The following is a 25287-nucleotide window of genomic DNA, read 5'->3' on the forward strand; positions in this document are numbered from 1 at the left end:
GACTTTACTGTCAAATGATAAATGGACTGCATTTATGTCGAGCTTTTTATGGTCAACGTGCTTTACAATGATGCCTCAAATTCACATATAAGTAAATATGCAGTTTAGGTACACAAATTTACTCAGCAAATGTGCAGTATGTTAATAAGGCATTTCTACTCAAATGCATGTTTTTAAAGTTGCCACATCCTAATGCTCAGAACAGTTAATACAGCTGCATTCATGCTGATGTTTAAAACTATTAGTAGAACATACATGGCTACCTGATTTTTAAAAAACAAAAATATTAAAATCTGATGAGGGACCACAGAGCTATATGATCCCTAAAAGACATAATTTTACATTATGACTGACTTGAGTACTACCTATACTCTCGTGCCTTCATTATCCCATATTAATTTCAAGTTGCAGTTGGTAAGTGTACTGCATCAGCTCACCACACTGCTAGTGAATATTGAAAAGTCAAATGTGTTTTTTTTTTTTTGTTTGTTTTTTTTGTCAGTTCAGAAAGGGAAATGTTCATATATTTTAGACTGATTACATATTTAAACTTTAAATATTTCAACCATGTTTTTGTTTGAATTTTGATAATTATGGCCTTGGGAGGAAAAAAAAAATAACCTGCATCTCAAAGTAGAATATTTTGTAAGGTCAGTCCACCCCCCCAAAAAAAACAAAAACGAGATTTATAATGCAGGAATTTTGAACTTCTGAAAAGCATGTTCATTTGTGCACTCGGCATGGAAGCGATCCAACTGTGGCACCACTGAGGTCTTATGGAAGACGCTTAGGTGCCTTTGATAGCGGCCTTCAGTTCGTCTTTGTTGTTTGGTCTGGTGTCTCATCTTCCTCTTGACAGTACCCCTTAAGCTCAGAATCCTTATAATGGCTTTTATTTCCATACACACGAATGCGTTGGGACCACTGCACATTCTATTCCAATTCAAAACATGAACAAAGTTATCAGTTTTGTTACTTGACAGAAAATGGACAAAAGGAATATTATCCTGTTAAGAAAAATAGTGTCTGCATTTTTCTTTAAAAACTCAAGCATTTACTGTAAAATGCTTGAACATTTAGCTTTTCTGTGAACCATTGAATAAATATTTAATTGTATAAACACTGTTTCTGACAATTGCGTCACATTTGTGCTGCATGGAGTTGACCAACTTCTGGCAGGTATTCTAGTCCAGGACAATTGGACTACATTCCAACAATTCCTCTGCATTTTTTATTTCATGTCACCCCACAAGCTTTCTGTTGGATTAAGGTCCCAGGATTGGACTGGCCACTCCATAACATTAATCATGTTGGTCTGGAACTAAGACGCTGCTTACCTGCTGGTGTGTTTGGGGTCACATCAGACACTCAAAGCGCTTTACCCCGATGTGAGGCTGCTGCCATGCAAGGCGCCCACTGCACACTGGGAGCAGCTAGGGGAATAAGGACCTTGCCCAAGGGCCCTTAGTGATTTTTCTGGTCAGGCTTTGATTTGACCCGAGGAGCCTCTGGTCCAAAGCCCAAGGCTTTAACCACTGGACCATCACCTCCCTTCTTCCTGCAGCCATGATCGGCTGACTCTTTTCCATTCTGACTATTCTTTGATCCATTTGATTAGCAGTTTGTTTTCTTCCACATCTTTCTGGTTTTTGTTGCCATTGTAAAGCATTTCAGATTATTTCATGCAGAATTTACTTTCATCTGAAGAGGACTTTGGGCTACTGAGCAGTGTCCAGTTCTTTTTCTTCTTAGCCCAGGTGAGACCCTTCTCATCTCTGGTTCATGAGCAGGTTGTCACCAGGAATGCAACACTTGTCGCACATCTGTATGTGGTGGCTCTTAATGTATTGACTCCAGCCTCAGTCCATTCCTTGTGACGCTCCCTAAGTTCTTGAATTGGCTTTGCTTGACAGCCTGCTCAAGACTGCGGTCATCCTTGTTGCTTATGCATCTTTTCCAATCACACTTTTCTCTTTCAGACAACTTTTACATGAATATGCTTTGATACAGCACTCGGCAAGCAGCCAGCCTTTTCAGCAATGACCTTCTGTGTCTTACCCTCCTTGTGGAGGGTGTCAGTGAGTGTCTTCTGTCAAGTCAGCAGTCTTCTACATGATTGTGGTTGTGTGCACTGTAACAGACTGAGAGATTCGTGATATTCATCCTGCAGAAACTGTGAGGTGGTCAAACTTGAAATGAAATATTTGAATATTGTGTGAGGGGTGGGTTTTTAGGGAGGAAGGGGGGCTGTTAGGCTTAGTCTGTAATTATCAAAATAAATGTTTGAAACATTTTAGTCTATATGTAATGAGTCTAGAATGCATAAATGTTTCTTTCTGAAATAACGTATAAAACCTATTGAACTTGTTCACTATAGTCTAATTTCTTGAGATGCACCTGTTTTTATCATTTAAGTTGCACAAAATGTCCCATCTTTAAATCCTATTTAGGTTTGTTGCTTGAGGTTAACATTTCTTTTATTATTATTTTTTTTTAAGTTACAGTGGCTATTTGTACTAGCAGACTTCACTCTGGTTGAAATATGATCCAAGCCTGGTAACCTTTCTAGTTTGTAGTGGGGTATTTGTATTTTCCTTGTACACACAGCCCACAGGAAAATAAATGATTGCACAGCTGTTTATGAACATGCTCTTTTAGTTCAAGGTTAGTTTAACTTGGAATTCAGCTGCTTCAGGCTTTTATATATATATATATATATATATATATATATATATATATATAACAAAGAAGTACAACATTATCATATGTGGCATATGATGTGACAGACATTAATGAACTGTTCTATGGCTCAAATGTCATTGTGCTTCCAGAACAGACGCACAGGCATACATTGCCCTGTGGCCTCCTGTGAATCCTGATGTCCAGAGATCTGTGATGTCCTTGTTGTCAACAGTGTTCTTTTCCTCTTGTTAACAGAGACTCCTCTTGGTTTAATGAGACGTGGCTGGGCAGGATCAAGGAGGAGAGCGGGGCAAACTGGCGCCTCAAGGTAATCTGTGAAATGGCAGGATATGACAGACCACCCTGTGGCAGTCTAGAATGATCAGCATGTTTGCCCGCCCTCCCTCATCCTGATTAAAATCAAGATAAAGAATATTACTCTTGTGTTTGTTCCAGGTTAGCAACCTGAAAAAGATTCTTAAGAGCATGCTGGAATACTACCATGATGTAAGACCTTTTATTTTGTTTAAGCAGTTTTTTGTAAACCTCCAGTTTTTCACAAGTGTAACTCTAATTTCTTTCACTGGATTTCTGACACAATTTTGTTACTTTTTTCTAATGGTATCTCTCACTCTTCATTAACAGGTACTTGGTCACCAGGTATCAGATGAGCACTTGCCAGATGTGAATCTGATTGGAGAAAAGGGAGATGTGACTGAATTGGGCAAACTGGTACAGCTTGTCCTGGGCTGTGCCGTCAGCTGTGAGAAGAAGCAAGGCAAGTTCTTGTGCTGTCAGAACCCATTAAAGCTCGATTTCTAATAACCAGAGCAGAAGCAGCCATCCATGGAAATGACATCATTAACATAAGCTGAATCACAAGTCTTGTTTTTTATCCTAATGGCTTAATCACTGCCACCGGTCAACTGAATGGAAAAACTTTCATTTGCATTCTGGGCCTGACGTATTAAAGGCTTGTTTATTTTAAAAAGGTGTGTAAACACCATAGCAATTGCGTAAGAACTACATGCCGTTTTATTAATTGTGCATGATGAAAATGGCATATTTCCAGTGTGCAAAATGGAACGTATTGTCAGTTTAGCATGTTTGCATTCATGCATATGCAATTGGGTCTGCATCTACTGGACTGCAATATTATGGGTTTACTGTAACTTTTTGTCTTATACATTTCACTTTAATAGCACACCTCCATTAGCTTTTTCTAGAAATGCTTCCATGATACGAGGAAGCAGCAGTTTATGAGAAAATCTTTAGCAGCTCATGAAACGCTGTCAGATGGAGAAGTGGACTCCTGCCCTGAGAAGAAACACCTAATTTTAAGTAAAGTATCAAGTGATGTGGTTCTATTTAGGTGTCCTATTTATTAAAAAAGATTTTTCCATTTGTGCAGGGGAAAGAATATTTTCAATTGTTGGAAGATGGAATGTACCATTCAACGACACACCAGGGGAATTGAATGGTATGTTCCATCTTTCAGCTCATGAAACTATTCAGTACTTCCCAGAATGCACTGCGGTGCCAGCAGAGTTCCGCCGTCTCACAGCGCATGTAAACATTGCAAAGCAAGGATGTGGATGGGGTTTATTTAGCGAGTTCACAGGCAATTATGATGATGATATGCTCTCCCAAATTGAGAGGATTATCTAGAGGAGGTGTAGCACCTGTGATGGACTTCTGCTGTGCCCCGATGTTGTCTTATTGTCTATACTTCGAGGTGTGTTTACACTGTGAGTGCTGAGCTCCTGACACCGGAACTCTGCTGAAACTGACCTCTTGCTTGAGTCACAGACCACGAGTCCGCGGTCACTATAGTCTATGGACAGAAGCAGCAGTCACCTATATATAACCACATATGCAACTGGTTCTCATTCTCCATCATGTCCCTTCCAATTATGTGAAAAAGAAAAGAATATTATAAGGCTCTAGTGATTGTGCTGCTGTGGGATTGAGCATTTGAAAATTGCCACCTTAAACAGTTTAATGCAAGCAGTATTGAATGTGGATTTGTGCCAAATGCTGCACACCTCCCCTGTGAAACCATTCTTAAGCCACATTTATTTTGGATTTGATAAATGACAGTTTCAGTTAAAACCTGTCTTTGTGCATAGCTGCAAGTGGCTGGCTGAATTACATTTTGCACTTGCAATCTTTAACACACATACCAAATCCTCATTTACATACTGCTGTCTACATCTCGTTACCACCTGCTGTTATTTGCACAATTATTCTTAATATAATCACCCACTAAATGTTCTTGACCCCCAACCCACAAAAGCCCATGCAGTTTGGTAGTAATTTATATGGGATCTTAGAAAATCAAGATGAAGTGAAAGTTGTCATTCAATGTTTAGGTCTGTTTGAGCACTGCACACACTTCTCTCCCTGTCTCTAAAGAAGAATCACTGAGTAGTTTGTGATGACAGGTGCACGCCAACTTTTTCCTCTGCTTCTCAAATGCTGTAAACTGAGCATTTGTTGATTGTGAATTGCACTTCTCAGTGTCGTACCGTCAAGGTCTGTGAACCTTTTGACATTGAAAAAGGCACCTAAATTGCTGGTTTCCATGACTTTAACCCAATACCCAGTTCACTGCGAACAAGTCCGATACTCTATAAAGCCCTCACAGTACCTATGTATTGGCAAACAAGGATACCCAGCAACTTAATGGATTTCCTTTACCTCAATTCTCGGATTGTCCCAAACAGCAGCCTGCTCACCTAAAATTAGTGCTTTGAGAAAATCAGCAGAGGTTACGAAGAAGTCCTGCTGCTGATCATGCCTACATTCAGTGAGTAATTACAGAACTAGGATGTGCTTCCTTCCCAGAGATGGACAAGTCCTTCATTTACTCTGCTGGAATGACACCAATCCCCCAAAATGAAGCAAAAATTTACTGACCACCAGGAACACAGCATTTCCACTTGCCTAAAGTAGTTCAACCCTGATACCGTACATCTTTGTGCTTTACCTTCCTCAGTTGTTTCACCAACTTTGCAATCTGGTAGATCATGCACCACAACCTATGATCTGCCAGTTAGCAGTTTCACCACCTTTCCAGTCTCTCTGAGATTCAGTGGTTCATAGCTAACTAGCAGATCATCCAGCAGAACCCTGACACCAGAGATGTCTAAAGCCCTGGCAGAAAGTTCAGCCTTGTGCAATTGCTGAAAGTATCCATCTCCTCAAGACAGTTCAACAGTCAAGGCTGTACCATCACAAATTCATACAGAAAAAAAAACTGTCAAATACTGACTCAGTAAAACTATTTAATCTATTTTAATTTTTATTGTTAAACTACCTAACTTGAGTGTTTTGCAGCAAAACAGTGGGAGAGGAAAAAAGTGTGTAAAACCACCTTAAAATATTTAGAACCACAAATAAACTTGATTCTTGGTTTAATTTATTTTGCCATTAAAATTGGCCATCACTTAATAAAATAAAATAACTTCTCAAGGCCAGGGCTTCTCCACGTCTGGGGACTATTTAATCACAGAGCAGCAAATAAGATCAGTAGGCTGAGCAAGTCCAAGTGGGGAGGATTGTAGATATCCCTCCGCTCAGTGCTTTACAGGCTGCAGCGGTCAGCAGAGGAGGGGAAGACCCGCTGCCGCTCGGTGACAGACTTTCACTTTTAATCGCCAAACATCAGAAAAGTCTCCGGTAACGCCTGGAAAAATAGCTAGATTTGTCATCAAGAGGGTTTGGAAAGTCACCGAATTTAGCGAGAAAGTCACTAAATTGACAAGACTGAATGTAAACAACGTAAACTCACTCGTGCACAGCCCTGTACCGAACCAAACATCCCGTACCAAAATGATTCAGTACAAATACATGTACCGTTACACCCTTAGTGTTGGTCAGTCCTTTTATGGTCATTTTATACTAATTAATAATAAATAAAAATATATATATCTGCATCCAGAAAGTATTTCACTTTTTCCACATTTTACATTGCAGCCTTAATCTAAAATGGATTACATTTTATTTTTCTCAATTTTACACACAATACCCCAATGTGAAAGGTTTTTGCAAATTTATAAAAAACTAAAAACTACTACTAAGAAATCACATGTACATTTTTATTCAGCCTTTGCCATGAAGTTCAAAATTGAGCGCAGGTACATCCTGTTTCCACTGATCATCCTTGAGCAAAGTGTGTGAATACTTATACACGTGATTTCTTAGTGTGTTTTTTTTTTTCTATAAATTTGCTAAAATAAAGAAAAATAACTTTTTCCATGTTGTCATTATGGGGTGTTGTGAGTAGACTTGAGGGGGAAAAAAATAACTTACTCCATTTTGGAATAAGGCTGTAATGTAACAAAATATGGAAAAATTGAAGCATTGTATGTGTCATCATGGAAAGATGGCCAATAGGGGAAAAACTCGCTTGAAAATGAATGCAAAATATTTATTTGGGCTCACTTATCAAAATGCTTGGCATAGTCCTTTTCACAAAAGTACAATTCAGAGTTTATTAATTTGACTGCACCTTTTAATGCCTTTTAATCCACAGAGCAAATCCAGCAAATTATGACCCTTGAAGAATCTGTCCAGCATGTTGTGATGACAGCCATTCAAGAGGTGAAGGACTTTCTTCTGTTAAGCCTTCTTGTAATTTTTGAAGGGGAGGGTAAACATTTACAGATTTCCTCCTCTGATTTTTCTGTATTCTACATACAACTGTTAAAAGGAATAATTACTTTTTGCCTTTTTTTAATCCAAGGTCTAAGAAGCTCTTTGCTAATTATTTTAACTTTAAAAGAGCTCCTCTCAAAATTAAAAGGTCTGTGCAGAGTTTTGTCCATTCACTGCATTTTTTTTCTCATAAATTTAAACCAGCTGCTTCCTTGTTGTTTATTAGCTCTTGTCAAAGGAACCTTCTTCTGAACCAGGAAGTCCAGAGACCTATGGGGACTTTGACTTTCAGGTGAAACCCTCTGTCTTTTCACTCTCTCACTTGGTATATACTTAAAATCTGCCTGTTGTCAGTGGTTTGTTTATATCCCTCTTTTGTGTCCTCCCTCTCACGGTTTCCTCTCTCCTGCTGTGATGCCACCACTGTCCTTGTTCTATGTTTGCAGTCCAGAAAGTATTATTTTCTAAGTGAGATGGCAGATGAGAAGGAGGACCTGAGCCAGCGCTGCAAAGACCTAGAGCATCAGGTACAGAAGTTTGTTTGACACACTGGGACATTATTATTACAGGGGCCGGAAAAAAAAATGTGTGTGGCAAAACTTACCTAAACTGATATTTGCACTCATTGGGCAAAAGCAAAAGTCCCAATGCTTTTGTATGGTTTTCCATGTAGTAAACGCTGTATATACCAGATTTTGTATAACAGATTTTTGCTCACATTGGACAAAACACCATGTCTGATTGCAATGTATTTTCATTAAAAACCCCATGCATATACCAGACAGAGCAGTATTGACGTGCCTAGTAACAGAGGTACAAAATGAACTTCAGCACTGACACTCACTGATTTGAGGAAAGTTGGTCCCATATTTCTCTGATTAAAAGTCCTGGAATATTTATTTATTTATTCCCCCCCCCCCCCCCCCCCCCCAAAAAAAAAACATGTTCAGACTTGGCGTCTAAATGAAGCAGGCAATTATTAACAAAATGCTGCTTCCTGCCTGCAATATAATATGGTGCCAAGTGTCACACACATCCCTGGGTGTGGGGAACCAGAGAGCCCGCTGTGTGGCTGCAAACCCGTGGACCTGTTAAATGATGGCGACCACCCATAACGACCACAACACCCCCATAATGACATGGGAATCTCTCTTAAATTTTAGCAAATTTCTTAAAAATAAAAAATAAGAAATCATGTATTTAAGCATCCACACTCTTTGCTCAGTACTTTGTTGATGCACCTTTGGCAACAATTACAGCCTGAAGTCTTCTTGAATATGATGCCACAAGCTTGGTGCACCTATCTTTGGGCAGTTTTGTTCATTCCTCTTTGCAGCACCTCTCAAGCTCCATCAGGTTGGATGTGGAGCGTCAGTGCACAGACATTTTCAGATCTCTCCAGTGATGTTCAGTCAGATTCAGGTCTGGGCTCTGGCTGGGACACTCAAGAACATTCACAGAGTTGTCCTGAAGCCACTCCTTTGATATCTTGACGGTGTTTAGAGTCATTGTCCTGCTGAAAGATGAACAGTCACCCCCAGTCTGAGGTCAAGAGGGCTTTGGAAAAGGATTTCATCCAGCATGTCTCTGTACGTTGCTGCATTCATCTTTCTCTCTATCCTAACTAGTCTCTGAGTTCCTGCTACTGAAAAACATCCCCACAGCATGATGCTGCCACCATGCTTCACTGTAGGGATGGTGCCTGTTTTTCTCCAAACATGATGCCTGGCATTCACGCCAGAGTTCAAGCTTTGTCTCATCAGACCACAGAACTTTATTTCCCATGGTCTGAGAATCCTTTGGGTACCTTTTGGCAAACTCCAGGCAGGTTGCCATGTGCCTTTTACTAAAGAGTGGCTTCTGTCTGGCCACTGTACCATACAGGCCTGATTGATGGTTTGCTGCAGAGATGGTTGTCCTTCTGGAAGGTTCTCTTTTCTCCACCAAAGAATACTGGAGCTCTGACAGAGTGACCATTAGGTTCTTGGTCACCTCCCTGACTGAGGGTCTTCTCCCCTGATTGCTCAGTTTTAGCATTGGCCAGCTCTAGGAAGAGTCCTGGTGGATCTGAGCTTCTTCTATTTATGGATGATGGAGGCCACTGTGCTCATTGGGACTTTCAAAGCAGCAGAAATGTTTCTGCACCCTACCCCAGATTTGTGCCCTGAGACGATCCTGTTTGGGGGTCTTCAGACAACAGTGGTGGGCACAGCTAACCAAAAAGTTAGCTTTGATAACAGCTAATCAGCTAACTGAAAAGTTATCTTTTGTAAAGCTAAACCGATAAACCACCCAAAAATTTATCAGAAGCTACAGCTAACTGATGACTTTCAAAGTGGAGTTTTAACACCACGATCACAAACCCAAACAATAAATCACCACTTCTGTCTTTGTGCGCTGTGCCCCCTGCTGGAAGCTCCTGTTTACTACGCATTATACTCTACTGCAGCAAAAGGAGCCTAACCACCAGATTGTCACAAAAAAGTAATTATTCCTTAACTGCATACAGCTGTTCCCCGTGAGGCAGAGGTCTTGGAAAATAAAGCAGTTTTGACTTATGGCTTTGATTTACAAATCAAATTATTCTGGAAAGAATAACTACATTAATGACAATTGTCATTTGTACAAAGTTGAAATATAACATATTTTAATTTTAAATAATGCACTAATTCTGAAGTTTTGTAACAAACACACAGATGCCAAAGCCATTATGGGTAAAATGAGCCTCCGCTAACACTGATTGGTTGACGCATTCATTCTATGTAAAAACAAAAATGTGAAAGTGAGGTGTGTGTTGGTGTTTACATATAAATGTGCTTTTGTGAAATATGCCATTTTTTTATGTTTAAAAAAGCCATTTGCAAAAGTCAGGTTGTGATTAGACAACCATCTGATATAACTGGGGTCAAAATGCAACACTGCCATCGACTGGCGCCCAGACGCTTGGGGCGAACACTACTGGCCAGTAGATGGCAGTAGAGACAGTGAAAACTTGCCAGAACAAATATTCCAAATAATCCATGTCTGCTACGTTTAATCTGTGTGGAATTTAGTAAACACAAACTGAACTTCAGACATCTTATATATAGGGATGGGTATTGATAAGATTTTATCTATCGATTCTGCTTATCGATACCTCTTGTGAATTTTGTACTAAAAGTAGACTTTACAGGCTTTCTATGTATTTCATTGAGTCTTAAAGTAAATAAATATGAAATTGGTCACTATCTTGATCTCTGGACATAAATAAAATAAACAAAACGGTGTTTCGCTTTGAAGTTATTAATTCCGACTGGACTCTATCGTTCTAACTTGACTCAGCAGAGAGCCGCGCAGCGTTTGGAGCTGTGTGAACAGAACGGAGGACGGTTCTCGTTTTTTTTTTTTCTCGCAACAAGACAGGAGTCCCAGTCAGTAACATTAATCCGCACAAAAGTGACTCACGATTGACATTCAAGGATGAAAGTGGTGAAAAACAAAACAAAAAAAAAGCTGAAACCAAAAATTACCCCCCACACCACCTGAATTCTAGAAGCTCTGAAATGCAATCTGGGACTACTCCAGACAATAAACTGCAGTGAGTGCAGCATCCATTTAGTGAGGGGGAAAAAAAACAACTTATTCAGATTCATTCCAGTAGTATTCTGCTCTTACTAGGATGCAGCAGTTTTCTAGCTTGGCAGATAGTTCTGGAGGAAATCACTGAAGAAATTAACACATTGAAAATATGGTTTGACATAAACAAACTGTCATTAAACTTAAATAAGACAGGGATGAAATGGAGGTGTAAGAGTCACTAGGTGTTCACAGGAAACACTTATTTCTGTATGTATTTATTTATGTATGTTCATTGTTAGTTTTTATATTTTCTGTTTCTGTTTGGGTTCTTTGTCTCTTTCTCTAAAGTTGTATATAATAGCTAATCATTAGATTATTAATATATAAACAAATTTTAAAATTACAATTTGCAATACATTTGACTCTTTTATGACAAACGCTTGACAGCTGCAGCTGCTTAATGCTAAATTTAACATTGAAAATGCCATAGACATGCTAAAGTTTTAGCAACACTCCCGTTTTTAAGTTATAAAATACATCTATCAACTGTTTCAGAAGACCATAACAGGTTGGTTTAACATAAAAAAAAGGTAAATAATACTCACAGCCATATGCTCTTTAGGGTTTTAGTGGGGGGAAAATTAAGATATGCGAAAGAAAAAAAAAAAAAAAAATCAACGAAGCAATGATCGAAGCACTGACCTGAACTCAAAAGAAAATCTTTGGTGGGAGCTGAAACTCCAAACCTGAAAGATCTAAAGATCTGTATGGAGGAGTGGACCAAAATCCCTGCTGCAGTGTGTGAAAACCTACAGGAAACGTTTGACCTCTGTAATTGCAAACAAAGGCTACTGTATCAAATATTAACATTGATTTTCACAGGTGTTCAAATACTTATTTGCAGCAGTAACATACAAATAAATTATTTAAAAAAAAATCATACATTGTGATTTCCGGATTTTTTTTTTTTTTTTTTTTGATTGTCTGTCTCTTAGTGAACATGCACCTAAGATGAAAATTTCAGACCCCTCCATGATTTCTAAGTGGGAGAATTTGCAAAATCGCAGGGTGTTCAAATACTCAGTTCTCGCGCTCTCGCTAGAACAAAGACGACAAACAGTGTTGTAAAGGACAATAACCAGGACATTATAGAGCAAACAGGAAGCGACTACAGCTCACAGTGATTCCAATTGAAAATAGTCGAGAAGCAACCTGAGCTGCTTCTGGCATTTTTACATAAAACAAACCCAATAACAACATCTATAAACCCAGAGAATATATTCACAAGAGTATTAGGCACAATATATAAAGGGTTTAATGCTGTTGTCCTTGTGGAGCCTGATCAGAGCATCTCATATGCATTTCTCGTGTTGTGAATTTTTACCTATAATGCACTGCCGAGGCATGTCCTCACTAAAACCTTCAAAATTAGTGTAATACTTTCAAACTAAAACATATAGCTGATTTTGTCACTTTATAAAACTTCAGACATGACGTTAATTTAAATAACTTGTCTGAAATTAGTTTGGTTAAAATTTTAAACATAAGTTAAAACTGTATGCCTTGGGTGATATTGCCGGCTAGTTAGTAGGGTGTCATGAGAAAATTTTTTTTTTTTTTTTTTTTTAACTCATTTTGGTTCTCTTCTGTGACCAGTTATCCTCTGATTGCAGAGGATAAAGCGGTTTCTCCTGAAACCAGCTCTCCTTTGATTGCAGAGGATAGAACTGTACATCTACTACAAAACATTTAACAGGTAGGCTCTAAAATCTTTGATATCAGACTTTAAAAATATTTATTAACTGTTAAAGCTTTATTCACTAAGCTTGCAATAATATGTTAGCGGTCTAAAAATTATCGGACCAAAATTTATCGGAAGATATTTGATCTGATCGTTTTCAAAGTTATCTGAAAAGCTAATCCGATAACGAAAACATTAGCTTCGATAATTACCAGTTAGTGGATTAGCAGAACTCTGTCCACCACTGTCAGACGATTCCTTTGACTTCATGCTTGGTTTGTGCTCTGACATCCACTGTTAACTGTGGGCCCTTATATGTAAACAGGTATGTCTTTCCAAATCATGTCCAATCAACTGAATTTACCACAGGTGGATGCCAATTAAGCTGTAGAAACATCTCAAGGATGATCAGTGGAAACAGGATGCACATGGGGTCAATTTTGAGCTTCATGCCAAAGGCTGTGAAGATTTATGTACATGTGATTTCGTAGTAGACTTTATTTATATATAAATTTGCAAAAATCTCTCACATTGAAGTATTGCACGTAGAATTTTCAGGAAAAAATTTATTTATTCCATTTTGGATTAAGGCTGCAACATCAAATGTAGAAAAAGTGAATTGCTGTGAATACTTTCCACACGCGCGCGCATATATATATATATATATATATATATATATATATATATATATATATATATATATATATATATATATATATATATATATATATATATATATATATATATTCATTCATTCTCTGGGCTTATAGCAAGTTCAAACTTTTTTTTTTTTTTTTTTTTTTACAACTAACCTCCAGCATATAGCAGACTGGTAATTGTTTGACAGGTTTTCTCCATTCTAAGGACAACCTACAGCTGTCCTGGACTCTGACCTTGTATTACAGCAAAATCTGCTTGCAACGTTGTGTAGTCTGGCTTTGCCTTATCAAAAACCATGGCATGTTTTGTTGAGTGTGTGTGCTTGCAGTTTTTCTCTCTTGCCTGTCATTGATTAGCCTGCCTTGAGGTAATGTACCGTATTTTCCGGACTATAAGTCGCACCGGAGTATAAGTCGCACCAGCTACTTTATCCATTATAAAGAAAAATAAACCATAAATAAGGTCCACTGGACTATAAGTCCCATGGACATACAGGTATGTTAACATGAAAAGTTCAGATGATAATATTGTGACGGCTACCGTTTTCGGATGCATATTTCACCAGTCGCAACTTGTAATCTGCAGAGTATGATTTTCTTTTTGGTGGCATTTTTTCGGGCCTTCTCCGTTGTCTTATGTTATCAGTTATGTTAAAATTTTTATTTTTCTATGGTAGTCAGAAGTCGCAGGAACAGTCACACAAGCCTCGAGTGCCCTCTCGTGAGCTGCATTTTACCTACGGATATGTTTGTATTTTGCGGACCACATTGCGAGCCGAACCATGCAGCACCTACCTGCGCAGCTCATGACCACCCAGCGGTGTCGATCCAGCTCCTTCCAAGTGCAGACGCTAATCCTTCGCCGTCGCTCAGTGCTCCCATGCAGCTCTCAGCGTCAACTCTGCTCACACTGATATCCAAGGGTTGAAGCTGTTTTGTTAGCCGTCCCGGAATAAACACCATGTTCGTCTGCTTCAAACGCTTTTCACAATCATCGACGCCAGCTCCTTCCAAGTGCACACGCTAATCCTCCGCCGTCGCTCACCCAATGCTCCCACGCAGCTCTCAGCGTCAACTTAAACACTCTGCTCACATTGATATCCAAGGGTTGAAGCTGTTCTGTTCGCCATGCCGGAATAACAGCAAGCACCGTGTTCGTCAGCTTCACACGCTGTGGGTGAGGTGAGGAATATGCATCCAAAGTTCTGTTCTCTGATTGGTTATCGCGACCAGCGTGAACTATAGGATGGCCGTCATACTACAGTGCCCATGATGCATTGCATTTCCTTTTCCGGTGGCCATTTTAAAACATAGATCGACTCTGTCACGTAAAATTGTTTTGTTACAGTAAATTAATTGAGATCCTACCGGTATATTTTTCATTTATAAGTCGCACCGGAGTATAGGTCGCACCCCCGGCCAAAACATGTAAAAAAGTGCGACTTATAGTCCGGAAAATACGGTATATATCCCCCCCCAAAATGAATGTGTTACGTAAACGTTGCTTGTTTTTGCACCGCAAACAGAAAACTGAGTCCTTTGGGGTTTTTAGAAAATGCATTCCAGTCAATAGTTGCATAAGATCAAGATAAAACTGACACATTGCTTTGGCATGGAGCAGTAGCCAGCAGTAATTTGTACTGCACTCAGCCCACCTGTTTGTTTACTTACTCTGCCCACGCATAAGGGATTAGTCATTTGTGTTATTTTGAAAGCTATTTACTGTCACTGGTCCTGTGCTAAAGCATGAAATCTTGTCCTTAAAGTTCAGTATAGGGTTTTGCTGTAATCAAACTGCAAAGATGTCCAGCAGGTACGTATAAGCTGGAATACCATCTTCTTTAACTGTAACCTCACATCAGTATTTGTTCCTCCTGACACTCCGTCACAGAACATTTTTGAAGGCATTTATGCTGCATCTCTGAAGCAACAGCCTTTTTAAGTACAACTGCTCGGATTTTACATTTCCTACAAGTATAACTAATTTCCAATATCACTGACATCCCAGAATGACCAACTTGTATTTTCTGTTGGTCATGAGGATCTAATGTTGACCTCTGGCTGTAGCTGTTCTGCCTGGCTGGGACCGTTTTATAATCGGCTGATTAACAAGGCTTTGATGACTGCGCATGTGAAATACCACATTAAGCATGTGTTCTAATTTCTTTGTGAGTTTGTCACTGATGCTCTCTCTTTTTTTGGTCCAGTAATATTTTTGTTTTTCTTCCAACTTTTTAATCTTTTATTTTCCCTCTACCAAGATGCACTTTTAAGGTTCATCACACTTTCTGAGGTTTTCTTCTTTGTTGTACAGCTGCAGTGTTGTTGCATTGTCACGTCTCAGTTTTTAAAATGCGTCCTTCATCTGATTTTTCTCTGGTGTCTTGTTTTTGTAGTTATCGGTGGCCCTGGAGGAGAAGTTGGCCCTACAAGCAGAGGCAGGCTTCTTAAAGGAGAAACTCAGCTGCTGTGACTCTCTGGATGCCTCCACGACAGCCATCACTGGCAAGAAGCTTCTCCTGCTCCAGAGTCAAATGGAACAACTTCAGGAGGAGAACTTCAGGTAAACTCCTTTATGCTCTGGTCCAATAATGACTAACAAAAATAATCTGCATGATAAAAGTATCTGTGATTTAGGTTTAAAATAAATAAATAAAAGCAGTCACTGCACAATTGCTGCTTTTAAATTATGTACATCTTAGGCTGGAGACTATCAGGGATGACATGCATGTACGTGGTGAGATAATGGCGCGTGAAGTGGCCGACCTGCGCTTACGTAATGAGGAGCTGACCAGCTTGGCGCAGGAGGCACAGGTTTTCAAGGATGAGATGGATATCCTCAGGTAACACAAACACTGTCAGTTTGAAGAGTAGCTAGTCATTTCTTAGTGGTATTTAACCTCAAATGGTATTTAATGTGTTGCCTGATAAGTAGATTATAGTATTTTGTGTGTTCATAACAAGTTATTGTAATATTTGTAGTTGGGCTGTCACAATTTTGTTTTGTTTTGTTTTTTTTGTTGTTGTTGTTTGTTTTGTTTTTTTTTACTGTTGCTGAATAATGTCTGACAGTTGTTTTTCTTCTGTTTGAGTTGCCAAAATAATTGCAATGGAGCTAAATTTGTCAGATGTTTAAACTGTTTTGTGGCAGCTCCCAACAGGAATTCCTCTGGTGGTGTTTTATTGCCCAATACATTATGCATCCATCCAATTTCTAAATCAGCTTGTTCCCGTTAAAGATTAGGGGGGTGGGGGCTGGCGTGTATTCTGGCAATAAATGGGGTGTACCCCTTGCACATGCCACCCGTCTATCACACGGCAGACACATATAGACATACAAATATAGTCACCTTTCACTCACCTACAGTCAATTTAGAATCACAATTCACCTAACCTTTATTTCTTTGGAAGTGGGTGGAAGCCGGACCACCCGGAGGAAAACCACGCAAATGCTGGGAGAACATGTAAACTCCACACACGAAGGACCAGCTCAGAAGCGAACTTGGGTTCTTCTCACTGTCAGGCAACAGGACTAACCATTAATCCACTGCTCCCAGTACATAATTTTGAAAATATACTCAACAAAAATATAAACGCAACGCTTTTGGTTTTGCTCCCATTTTGTATGAGATGAACTCAAAGATCTAAAACTTTTTCCACATACACAATATCACCATTTCCCTCAAATATTGTTCACAAACCAGTTGAAATCTGTGATAGTGAGCACTTCTCCTTTGCTGAGATAATCCATCCCACCTCACAGGTGTGCCATATCAAGATGCTGATTAGACACCATGATTAGTGCACAGGTGTGCCTTAGACTGCCCACAATAAAAGGCCACTCTGAAAGGTGCAGTTTTGTTTTATTGGGGGGGGATACCAGTCAGTATCTGGTGTGACCACCATTTGCCTCATGCAGTGCAACACATCTCCTTCGCATCATCCATGAAGAGAACACCTCTCCAGCGTGCCAAACACCAGGGAATGTGAGCATTTGCCCACTCAAGTCGGTTACGACGACGAACTGGAGTCAGGTCGAGACCCCGATGAGGACGCCGAGCATGCAGATGAGCTTCCCTGAGACGGTTTCTGACAATTTGTGCAGAAATTCTTTGGTTATGCAAACCGAGTGTTTCAGCAGCTGTCCTAGTGGCTGGTCTCAGACGATCTTGGAGGTGAACATGCTGGATGTGGAGGTCCTGGGCTGGTGTGGTTACACGTGGTCTGCGGTTGTGAGGCTGGTTGGATGTACTGCCAAATTCTCTGAAACGCCTTTGGAGACGGCTTATGGTAGAGAAATGAACATTCAATACACGAGCAACAGCTCTGGTTGACATTCCTGCTGTCAGTATGCCAACTGCACGCTCCCTCAAATCTTGCGACATCTGTGGCATTGTGCTGTGTGATAAAACTGCACCTTTCAGAGTGGCCTTTTATTGTGGGCAGTCTAAGGCACACCTGTGCACTAATCATGGTGTCTAATCAGCATCTTGGTATGGCACACCTGTGAGGTGGGATGGATTATCTCAGCAAAGGAGAAGTGCTCACTATCACAGATTTAGACTGGTTTGTGAACAATATTTGAGGGAAATGGTGATATTGTGTATGTGGAAAAAGTTTTAGATCTTTGAGTTCATCTCATACAAAATGGGAGCAAAACCAAAAGTGTTGCGTTTATATTTTTGTTGAGTGTAAGTAGAAAATGTGAATACACTTAAACTTCAGGTTAAGGTGCATGTGGAAGCAAAACCAATTCTGTTATACTTGAGCAGCTTTGCTGTGAACCACTTTGTAGGTGTCAAAACAGTGTGTTTGTTTGTCTCCCTGGACTGCTTATACCAACTGGGCAAGATTCAGTAATATCTGGCATAGATTACCTCCTCTAACTTTGTTGGCGGAGGTATGTTATCGACCCTGTTTGTCTGTTTGTGAACAGCCTGGGGCCCATAATTTTTCATTCATGGTTATGACATTTTTGCTGAGGATTTATATCCTGATGGGCAAGAACTGATTTAGTTTTCAAGGGCAAAGTTGGGAAAAATCCTGGAAAATTGGAAAAAAATCTGTCTTTAACGTTGAATGAATTTTCAAAAATTCACAACTCTGTCAGAAAAGATCAAATTTCTTTCATATTTGAGAGCATTATGTAGGATGGTATCCTTTATCGACTGACAGTTTGATCCAGATTACAGATTTTGTGACCATTTAAATTTAACATTGAAACCCCCATTTAATGTATATTTTACGTTATATCTTAATTGAACATGCCCTAATCACACTCATAGTTTGATTCAGATTGTGGATTTTGTGGACATTTGAATTTAATATTGAAAGCCCATTTGGTGTACATTTTGTATTATATCCCAGTCAAAAGTGCCTCAATCATTTGCGACAGTGAGGTGCAAACTGGCAGTCTGAATGAATAAACTAAGTTTGATCCACATCTGATCCGTATTGCTGATTTAGCAGATATGTTTCTTTTTAACATTGAAAAGCCCTTTTGATCTATATTTTGTATTTTATTTTCGCTTATGAAAAACCACTTCTAACAGGACTTTGACATTGAAAATTTGTGGAATTGGAAACTAGTGTTGACAGGTTTGCGCTCTACAAGCGCGGTGTTCTAGTTTGTAATGCAAAAAGCACACTGGTTTATCAAGACATTTCAATAAAATATGTTTTGGCAGAGAATGCAAATATAGTAGTTTAAGTTAAAACATTTGAGCTCATTCCTATTTAAAAATGTTTACCCACTGTCATCAGTTCAGTCCTCTCTCAGCTTCATTGATTTATATATATATATATATACACACACACACACACGTATGTGTGTTGGCGTGTCAATTTTATATTAGGCACATATAAATGTAGCTCTACTCTGTTTAACACTCGTCCTTTTGTCTTTATTCCACTTATCCACCTCCAGGCACTCTTCTAACCGGGTGAACCAGCTTGAAGCACTGGTGGAGACGTACAAGAGGAAGCTGGAAGATCTCGGTGACCTACGCAGACAAGTGCGCCTCCTGGAGGAGCGCAACACCGTCTACATGCAGCGCACGTGCGAACTGGAGGAGGAGCTGCGCCGAGCCAACGCAGTGCGCAGTCAGCTCGACACCTACAAGAGACAAGTAAGCTTGTGGGTTCACGAGGGAGAAAATCTCAGAAAACATGGTCTGAAGCTGCTGGGCCCATGTAGTTTTTAAATGCAGTCCGACTTCTAAAGAAAAGAAATGCAGCACGTCTAAAGAAACCTTCCCTTGACATGGACTGTTGCTATGACTTCCAGACGCATGAGCTCCACACTAAACACTCTGCAGAGGCCGTGAAAGCTGAGAAGTGGCAGTTTGAATACAAGAACCTTCAAGACAAGTATGATGCCCTGATGAAGGAGAAAGAAGTGAGTTGAACGTTTCTGTGTAGGCTCTCAGTTGTCCAGGTGGTTTCCATAGTAGAGAAGCTTGAATCTTGGCTCAAACCACCCCCTTGAACACAAGCTCGGGGTGATCAGGACTCTTCAACACAGAGCCCTACAGGTGCCCACAACTGCAGAGGGAAGGGCTAAAGAACAACAACTTGTACGGAAAGCCCTCACAGTATGTGGGTACCCACGATGGTCCCTGGACAAAGTGCAGAAGTCCCAGAAAACAAAGAGACCAGATAGACAGGAGACGGAGACAAGAAGAAGAGTGTCTCTCCCTTATTTAGCAGGAGTAGGGGAAAAACTACAGAGGATCTTCAGACAGCACAAAATCCCAGTTTACTTTAAACCAGTTAACACCTTGAGACAGAAATTAGTTCACCCTAAGGACAGGTTCCCTAGTTACAAACAGAGCAATGTAGTGTATTATATCAGATGTCAGGAAAACTGTAATGAACACTACATAGGTGAGACTAAGCAACCTTTAAACAAGAGGCTATACCAGCAACGCAGAGAGGTCGCCAGTGGACCTCAGTCTGCAGTTCATCTCCACCTGAAAGACACTAACCACACGTTTGAGGACAAGGAAGTTAAAATCTTAGCCAGAGAGAAGAAATGGTTTGAGAGAGGTGTCAAGGAAGCATTCTTTGTAAAACAGTTGAAACCCAGCCTTAACCGGGGGGCGGGTCTCAGACACGCTTTGTCCCCTGTTTACAATGGGGTACTCAGGTCAAAGCAGTTTCAGTTTTTTGTTCATGGTAATGAGTCATTCACGTCATCAGGAGAGTCGTCAAGGGAGCCATCAGGGGAGGCTTCCATCCCATCATTAGGAGAGTGCACAATAGGTGCTAATTAGAGCTATTGTTTAGTCACTAGCCTATAGCAGTCGGCCTCCCGGTAGGAGGGGTCTGGTCAGGTTAAAAACTCCAGCTTTTGTTGGCTTCTGGTTTATTCTTCTCTACAAGAGTCAAGACAGTCAGACTACCAGAGCAAGAATTTTAGCTGAGGAAGCTTCTGTGATTTGAAGTGAAACGTCCTCACGTCAAGCAACCCAGTCCAGTCGAAGATTCAAGCTTCTCTACAAGTGAGTTGAACATTACGGGGCTATAAATGTCATTGAGTTATGTGAGTGGAATGTTTACATGCCGTTCAGAGTTTTTTTTTTTTTTTTTTTTTTTTAATGAGTATGCTTTCATAAAACGGACTGGCAGTACACGTATCACTAAACAATGTGTAGCTGTACAGTTTGTTTATTTATTATTGCGTCTAACCATTCCTGAACGGAACATTATGCTTATTGAAGGCTGATGCAGCAGGAGTTGCTGGTATGTAGATGTGATATTGGTGGTTGGCTCTCACTGCGGTATTGTATCACTTCCTGTTCCGGAGCACAGCGGTGTTTTTCTGTATCTGTTAGCTGTTTAATCTGCGCAGTTAGATTGATCTAGTTATCTAGATTACGATTTGTTTCCCAGTGTAATCTTTACGTGCCTTAACTAAAGCACTCCTTCTGCTGAATCACCTCTAAATTATTTACACATTATTCACTTTGCGTGTTTTTAGGAATCCGCTATCTTAGCGTAGCTACTAGCTCTTAGCCGATTTAGCATGGCGGCTTCTCCTGTCTCTCCCGCACTTTTCTGCTCTGGGTGTGAAATGTTTAGTTATTCCTCGGCCTCCTTTAGCAGTAACGGTACTTGTAATAAGTGTAGCTTATTCGTAGCTTTGGAGGCCAGGCTGGGCGAATTGGAGACTCGGCTCCGCACCGTGGAAAATTCTACAGCTAGCCAGGCCCCTGTAGTCAGTGCGGACCAAGGTAGCTTAGCCGCCGTTAGTTCCCCTCTGGCAGATCCCGAGCAGCCGGGAAAGCAGGCTGACTGGGTGACTGTGAGGAGGAAGCGTAGCCCTAAACAGAAGCCCCGTGTACACCGCCAACCCGTTCACATCTCTAACCGTTTTTCCCCACTCGACGACACACCCGCCGAGGATCAAACTCTGGTTATTGGCGACTCTGTTTTGAGAAATGTGAAGTTAGCGACACCAGCAACCATAGTCAGTTGTCTTCCGGGGGCCAGAGCAGGCGACATTGAAGGAAATTTGAAACTGCTGGCTAAGGCTAAGCGTAAATTTGGTAAGATTGTAATTCACGTCAGCAGTAATGACACCCGGTTACGCCAATCGGAGGTCACTAAAATTAACATTAAATCGGTGTGTAACTTTGCAAAAACAATGTCGGACTCTGTAGTTTTCTCTGGGCCCCTCCCCAATCGGACCAGGAGTGACATGTTTAGCCGCATGTTCTCCTTGAATTGCTGGCTGTCTGAGTGGTGTCCAAAAAATGAGGTGGGCTTCATAGATAATTGGCAAAGCTTCTGGGGAAAACCTGGTCTTGTTAGGAGAGACGGCATCCATCCCACTTTGGATGGAGCAGCTCTCATTTCTAGAAATCTGGCCAATTTTCTTAAATCCTCCAAACCGTGACTATCCAGGGTTGGGACCAGGAAGCAGAGTTGTAGTCTTACACACCTCTCTGCAGCTTCTCTCCCCCTGCCATCCCCTCATTACCCCATCCCCGTAGAGACGGTGCCTGCTCCCAGACTACCAATAACCAGCAAAAATCTATTTAAGCATAAAAATTCAAAAAGAAAAAATAATATAGCACCTTCAACTGCACCACAGACTAAAACAGTTAAATGTGGTCTATTAAACATTAGGTCTCTCTCCTCGAAGTCCCTGTTGGTAAATGATATAATAATTGATCAACATATTGATTTATTCTGCCTAACAGAAACCTGGTTACAGCAGGATGAATATGTTAGTTTAAATGAGTCAACACCCCTGAGTCACACTAACTGTCAGAATGCTCGTAGCACGGGCCGGGGCGGAGGATTAGCAGCAATCTTCCATTCCAGCTTATTAATTAATCAAAAACCCAGACAGAGCTTTAATTCATTTGAAAGCTTGTCTCTTAGTCTTGTCCATCCAAATTGGAAGTCCCAAAAAACAGTTTTATTTATTATCTATCGTCCACCTGGTCGTTACTGTGAGTTTCTCTGTGAATTTTCAGACCTTTTGTCTGACTTAGTGCTTAGCTCAGATAAGATAATTATAGTGGGCGATTTTAACATCCACACAGATGCTGAGAATGACAGCCTCAACACTGCATTTAATCTATTATTAGACTCTATTGGCTTTGCTCAAAAAGTAAATGAGTCCACCCACCACTTTAATCATATCTTAGATCTTGTTCTGACTTATGGTATGGAAATAGAAGACTTAACAGTATTCCCTGAAAACTCCCTTCTGTCTGATCATTTCTTAATAACATTTACATTTACTCTGATGGACTACCCAGCAGTGGGGAATAAGTTTCATTACAGTAGAAGTCTTTCAGAAAGCACTGTAACTAGGTTTAAGGATATGATTCCTTCTTTATGTTCTCTAATGCCATATACCAACACAGTGCAGAGTAGCTACCTAAACTCTGTAAGTGAGATAGAGTATCTCGTCAATAGTTTTACATCCTCATTGAAGACAACTTTGGATGCTGTAGCTCCTCTGAAAAAGAGAGCTTTAAATCAGAAGTGTCTGACTCCGTGGTATAACTCGCAAACTCGTAGCTTAAAGCAGATAACCCGTAAGTTGGAGAGGAAATGGCGTCTCACTAATTTAGAAGATCTTCACTTAGCCTGGAAAAAGAGTCTGTTGCTCTATTAAAAAAGCCCTCCGTAAAGCTAGGACATCTTTCTACTCATCACTAATTGAAGAAAATAAGAACAACCCCAGGTTTCTTTTCAGCACTGTAGCCAGGCTGACAGAGTCAGAGCTCTATTGAGCTGAGTATTCCATTAACTTTAACTAGTAATGACTTCATGACTTTCTTTGCTAACAAAATTTTAACTATTAGAGAAAAAATTACTCATAACCATCCCAAAGACATATCGTTATCTTTGGCTGCTTTCAGTGATGCCGGTATTTGGTTAGACTCTTTCTCTCCGATTGTTCTGTCTGAGTTATTTTCATTAGTTACTTCATCCAAACCATCAACATGTTTATTAGACCCCATTCCTACCAGGCTGCTCAAGGAAGCCCTACCATTATTTAATGCTTCGATCTTAAATATGATCAATCTATCTTTGTTAGTTGGCTATGTACCACAGGCTTTTAAGGTGGCAGTAATTAAACCATTACTTAAAAAGCCATCACTTGACCCAGCTATCTTAGCTAATTATAGGCCAATCTCCAACCTTCCTTTTCTCTCAAAAATTCTTGAAAGGGTAGTTGTAAAACAGCTAACTGATCATCTGCAGAGGAATGGTCTATTTGAAGAGTTTCAGTCAGGTTTTAGAATTCATCATAGTACAGAAACGGCATTAGTGAAGGTTACAAATGATCTTCTTATGGCCTCGGACAGTGGACTCATCTCTGTGCTTGTTCTGTTAGACCTCAGTGCTGCTTTTGATACTGTTGACCATAAAATTTTATTACAGAGATTAGAGCATGCCATAGGTATTAAAGGCACTGCGCTGCGGTGGTTTGAATCATATTTGTCTAATAGATTACAGTTTGTTCATGTAAATGGGGAATCTTCTTCACAGACTAAAGTTAATTATGGAGTTCCACAAGGTTCTGTGCTAGGACCAATTTTATTCACTTTATACATGCTTCCCTTAGGCAGTATTATTAGACGGTATTGCTTAAATTTTCATTGTTACGCAGATGATACCCAGCTTTATCTATCCATGAAGCCAGAGGACACACACCAATTAGCTAAACTGCAGGATTGTCTTACAGACATAAAGACATGGATGACCTCTAATTTCCTGCTTTTAAACTCAGATAAAACTGAAGTTATTGTACTTGGCCCCACAAATCTTAGAAACATGGTGTCTAACCAGATCCTTACTCTGGATGGCATTACCCTGACCTCTAGTAATACTGTGAGAAATCTTGGAGTCATTTTTGATCAGGATATGTCATTCAAAGCGCATATTAAACAAATATGTAGGACTGCTTTTTTGCATTTACGCAATATCTCTAAAATCAGAAAGGTCTTGTCTCATAGTGATGCTGAAAAACTAATTCATGCATTTATTTCCTCTAGGCTGGACTATTGTAATTCATTATTATCAGGTTGTCCTAAAAGTTCCCTAAAAAGCCTTCAGTTAATTCAAAATGCTGCAGCTAGAGTACTGACGGGGACTAGGAGAGAGCATATCTCACCCATATTGGCCTCACTTCATTGGCTTCCTGTTAATTCTAGAATAGAATTTAAAATTCTTCTTCTTACTTATAAGGTTTTGAATAATCAGGTCCCATCTTATCTTAGGGACCTCGTAGTACCATATCACCCCAATAGAGCGCTTCGCTCTCAGACTGCAGGCTTACTTGTAGTTCCTAGGGTTTGTAAGAGTAGAATGGGAGGCAGAGCCTTCAGCTTTCAGGCTCCTCTCCTGTGGAACCAGCTCCCAATTCAGATCAGGGAGACAGACACCCTCTCTACTTTTAAGATTAGGCTTAAAACTTTCCTTTTTGCTAAAGCTTATAGTTAGGGCTGGATCAGGTGACCC

General features: G+C 40.1%; 1 protein-coding gene and 1 long non-coding RNA gene across 8 annotated transcripts in view; one reads left to right on the forward strand and one right to left on the reverse strand.

Annotated features, from left to right (window-relative positions):
* LOC117528203 (protein Hook homolog 2-like) overlaps window positions 1–25287 on the forward strand; it is a 42088-nt gene that overhangs the window by 3984 nt on the left and 12817 nt on the right. For both annotated transcript variants that reach the window (XM_034190799.1, XM_034190800.1), the window contains exons 3-12: window positions 2938–3010; window positions 3139–3189; window positions 3328–3460; window positions 7220–7287; window positions 7568–7633; window positions 7788–7868; window positions 15696–15862; window positions 16002–16142; window positions 19226–19427; window positions 19586–19696. In XM_034190799.1, coding sequence (XP_034046690.1) covers window positions 2938–3010; window positions 3139–3189; window positions 3328–3460; window positions 7220–7287; window positions 7568–7633; window positions 7788–7868; window positions 15696–15862; window positions 16002–16142; window positions 19226–19427; window positions 19586–19696 — 1093 coding nt within the window. The remainder of the gene's footprint in view (window positions 1–2937; window positions 3011–3138; window positions 3190–3327; window positions 3461–7219; window positions 7288–7567; window positions 7634–7787; window positions 7869–15695; window positions 15863–16001; window positions 16143–19225; window positions 19428–19585; window positions 19697–25287) is intronic.
* Window positions 1382–22399, reverse strand: LOC117528205. 6 transcript variants are annotated; one of them, XR_004565699.1, is made up of 3 exons: window positions 16634–16645; window positions 8877–8883; window positions 1382–1551 (listed from the first exon to the last, which is right to left on the reverse strand). It is a non-coding gene; the product is annotated as an uncharacterized LOC117528205 (long non-coding RNA). The 6 variants fall into 6 exon arrangements; XR_004565698.1 differs by lacking the exons at window positions 8877–8883; window positions 16634–16645 and adding exons at window positions 9721–9725; window positions 12642–12651; XR_004565700.1 differs by lacking the exons at window positions 8877–8883; window positions 16634–16645 and adding an exon at window positions 22380–22399.

This window comes from Thalassophryne amazonica, chromosome 16 (assembly GCF_902500255.1).
Source record: "Thalassophryne amazonica chromosome 16, fThaAma1.1, whole genome shotgun sequence".
NCBI lineage: Eukaryota > Metazoa > Chordata > Actinopteri > Batrachoidiformes > Batrachoididae > Thalassophryne > Thalassophryne amazonica.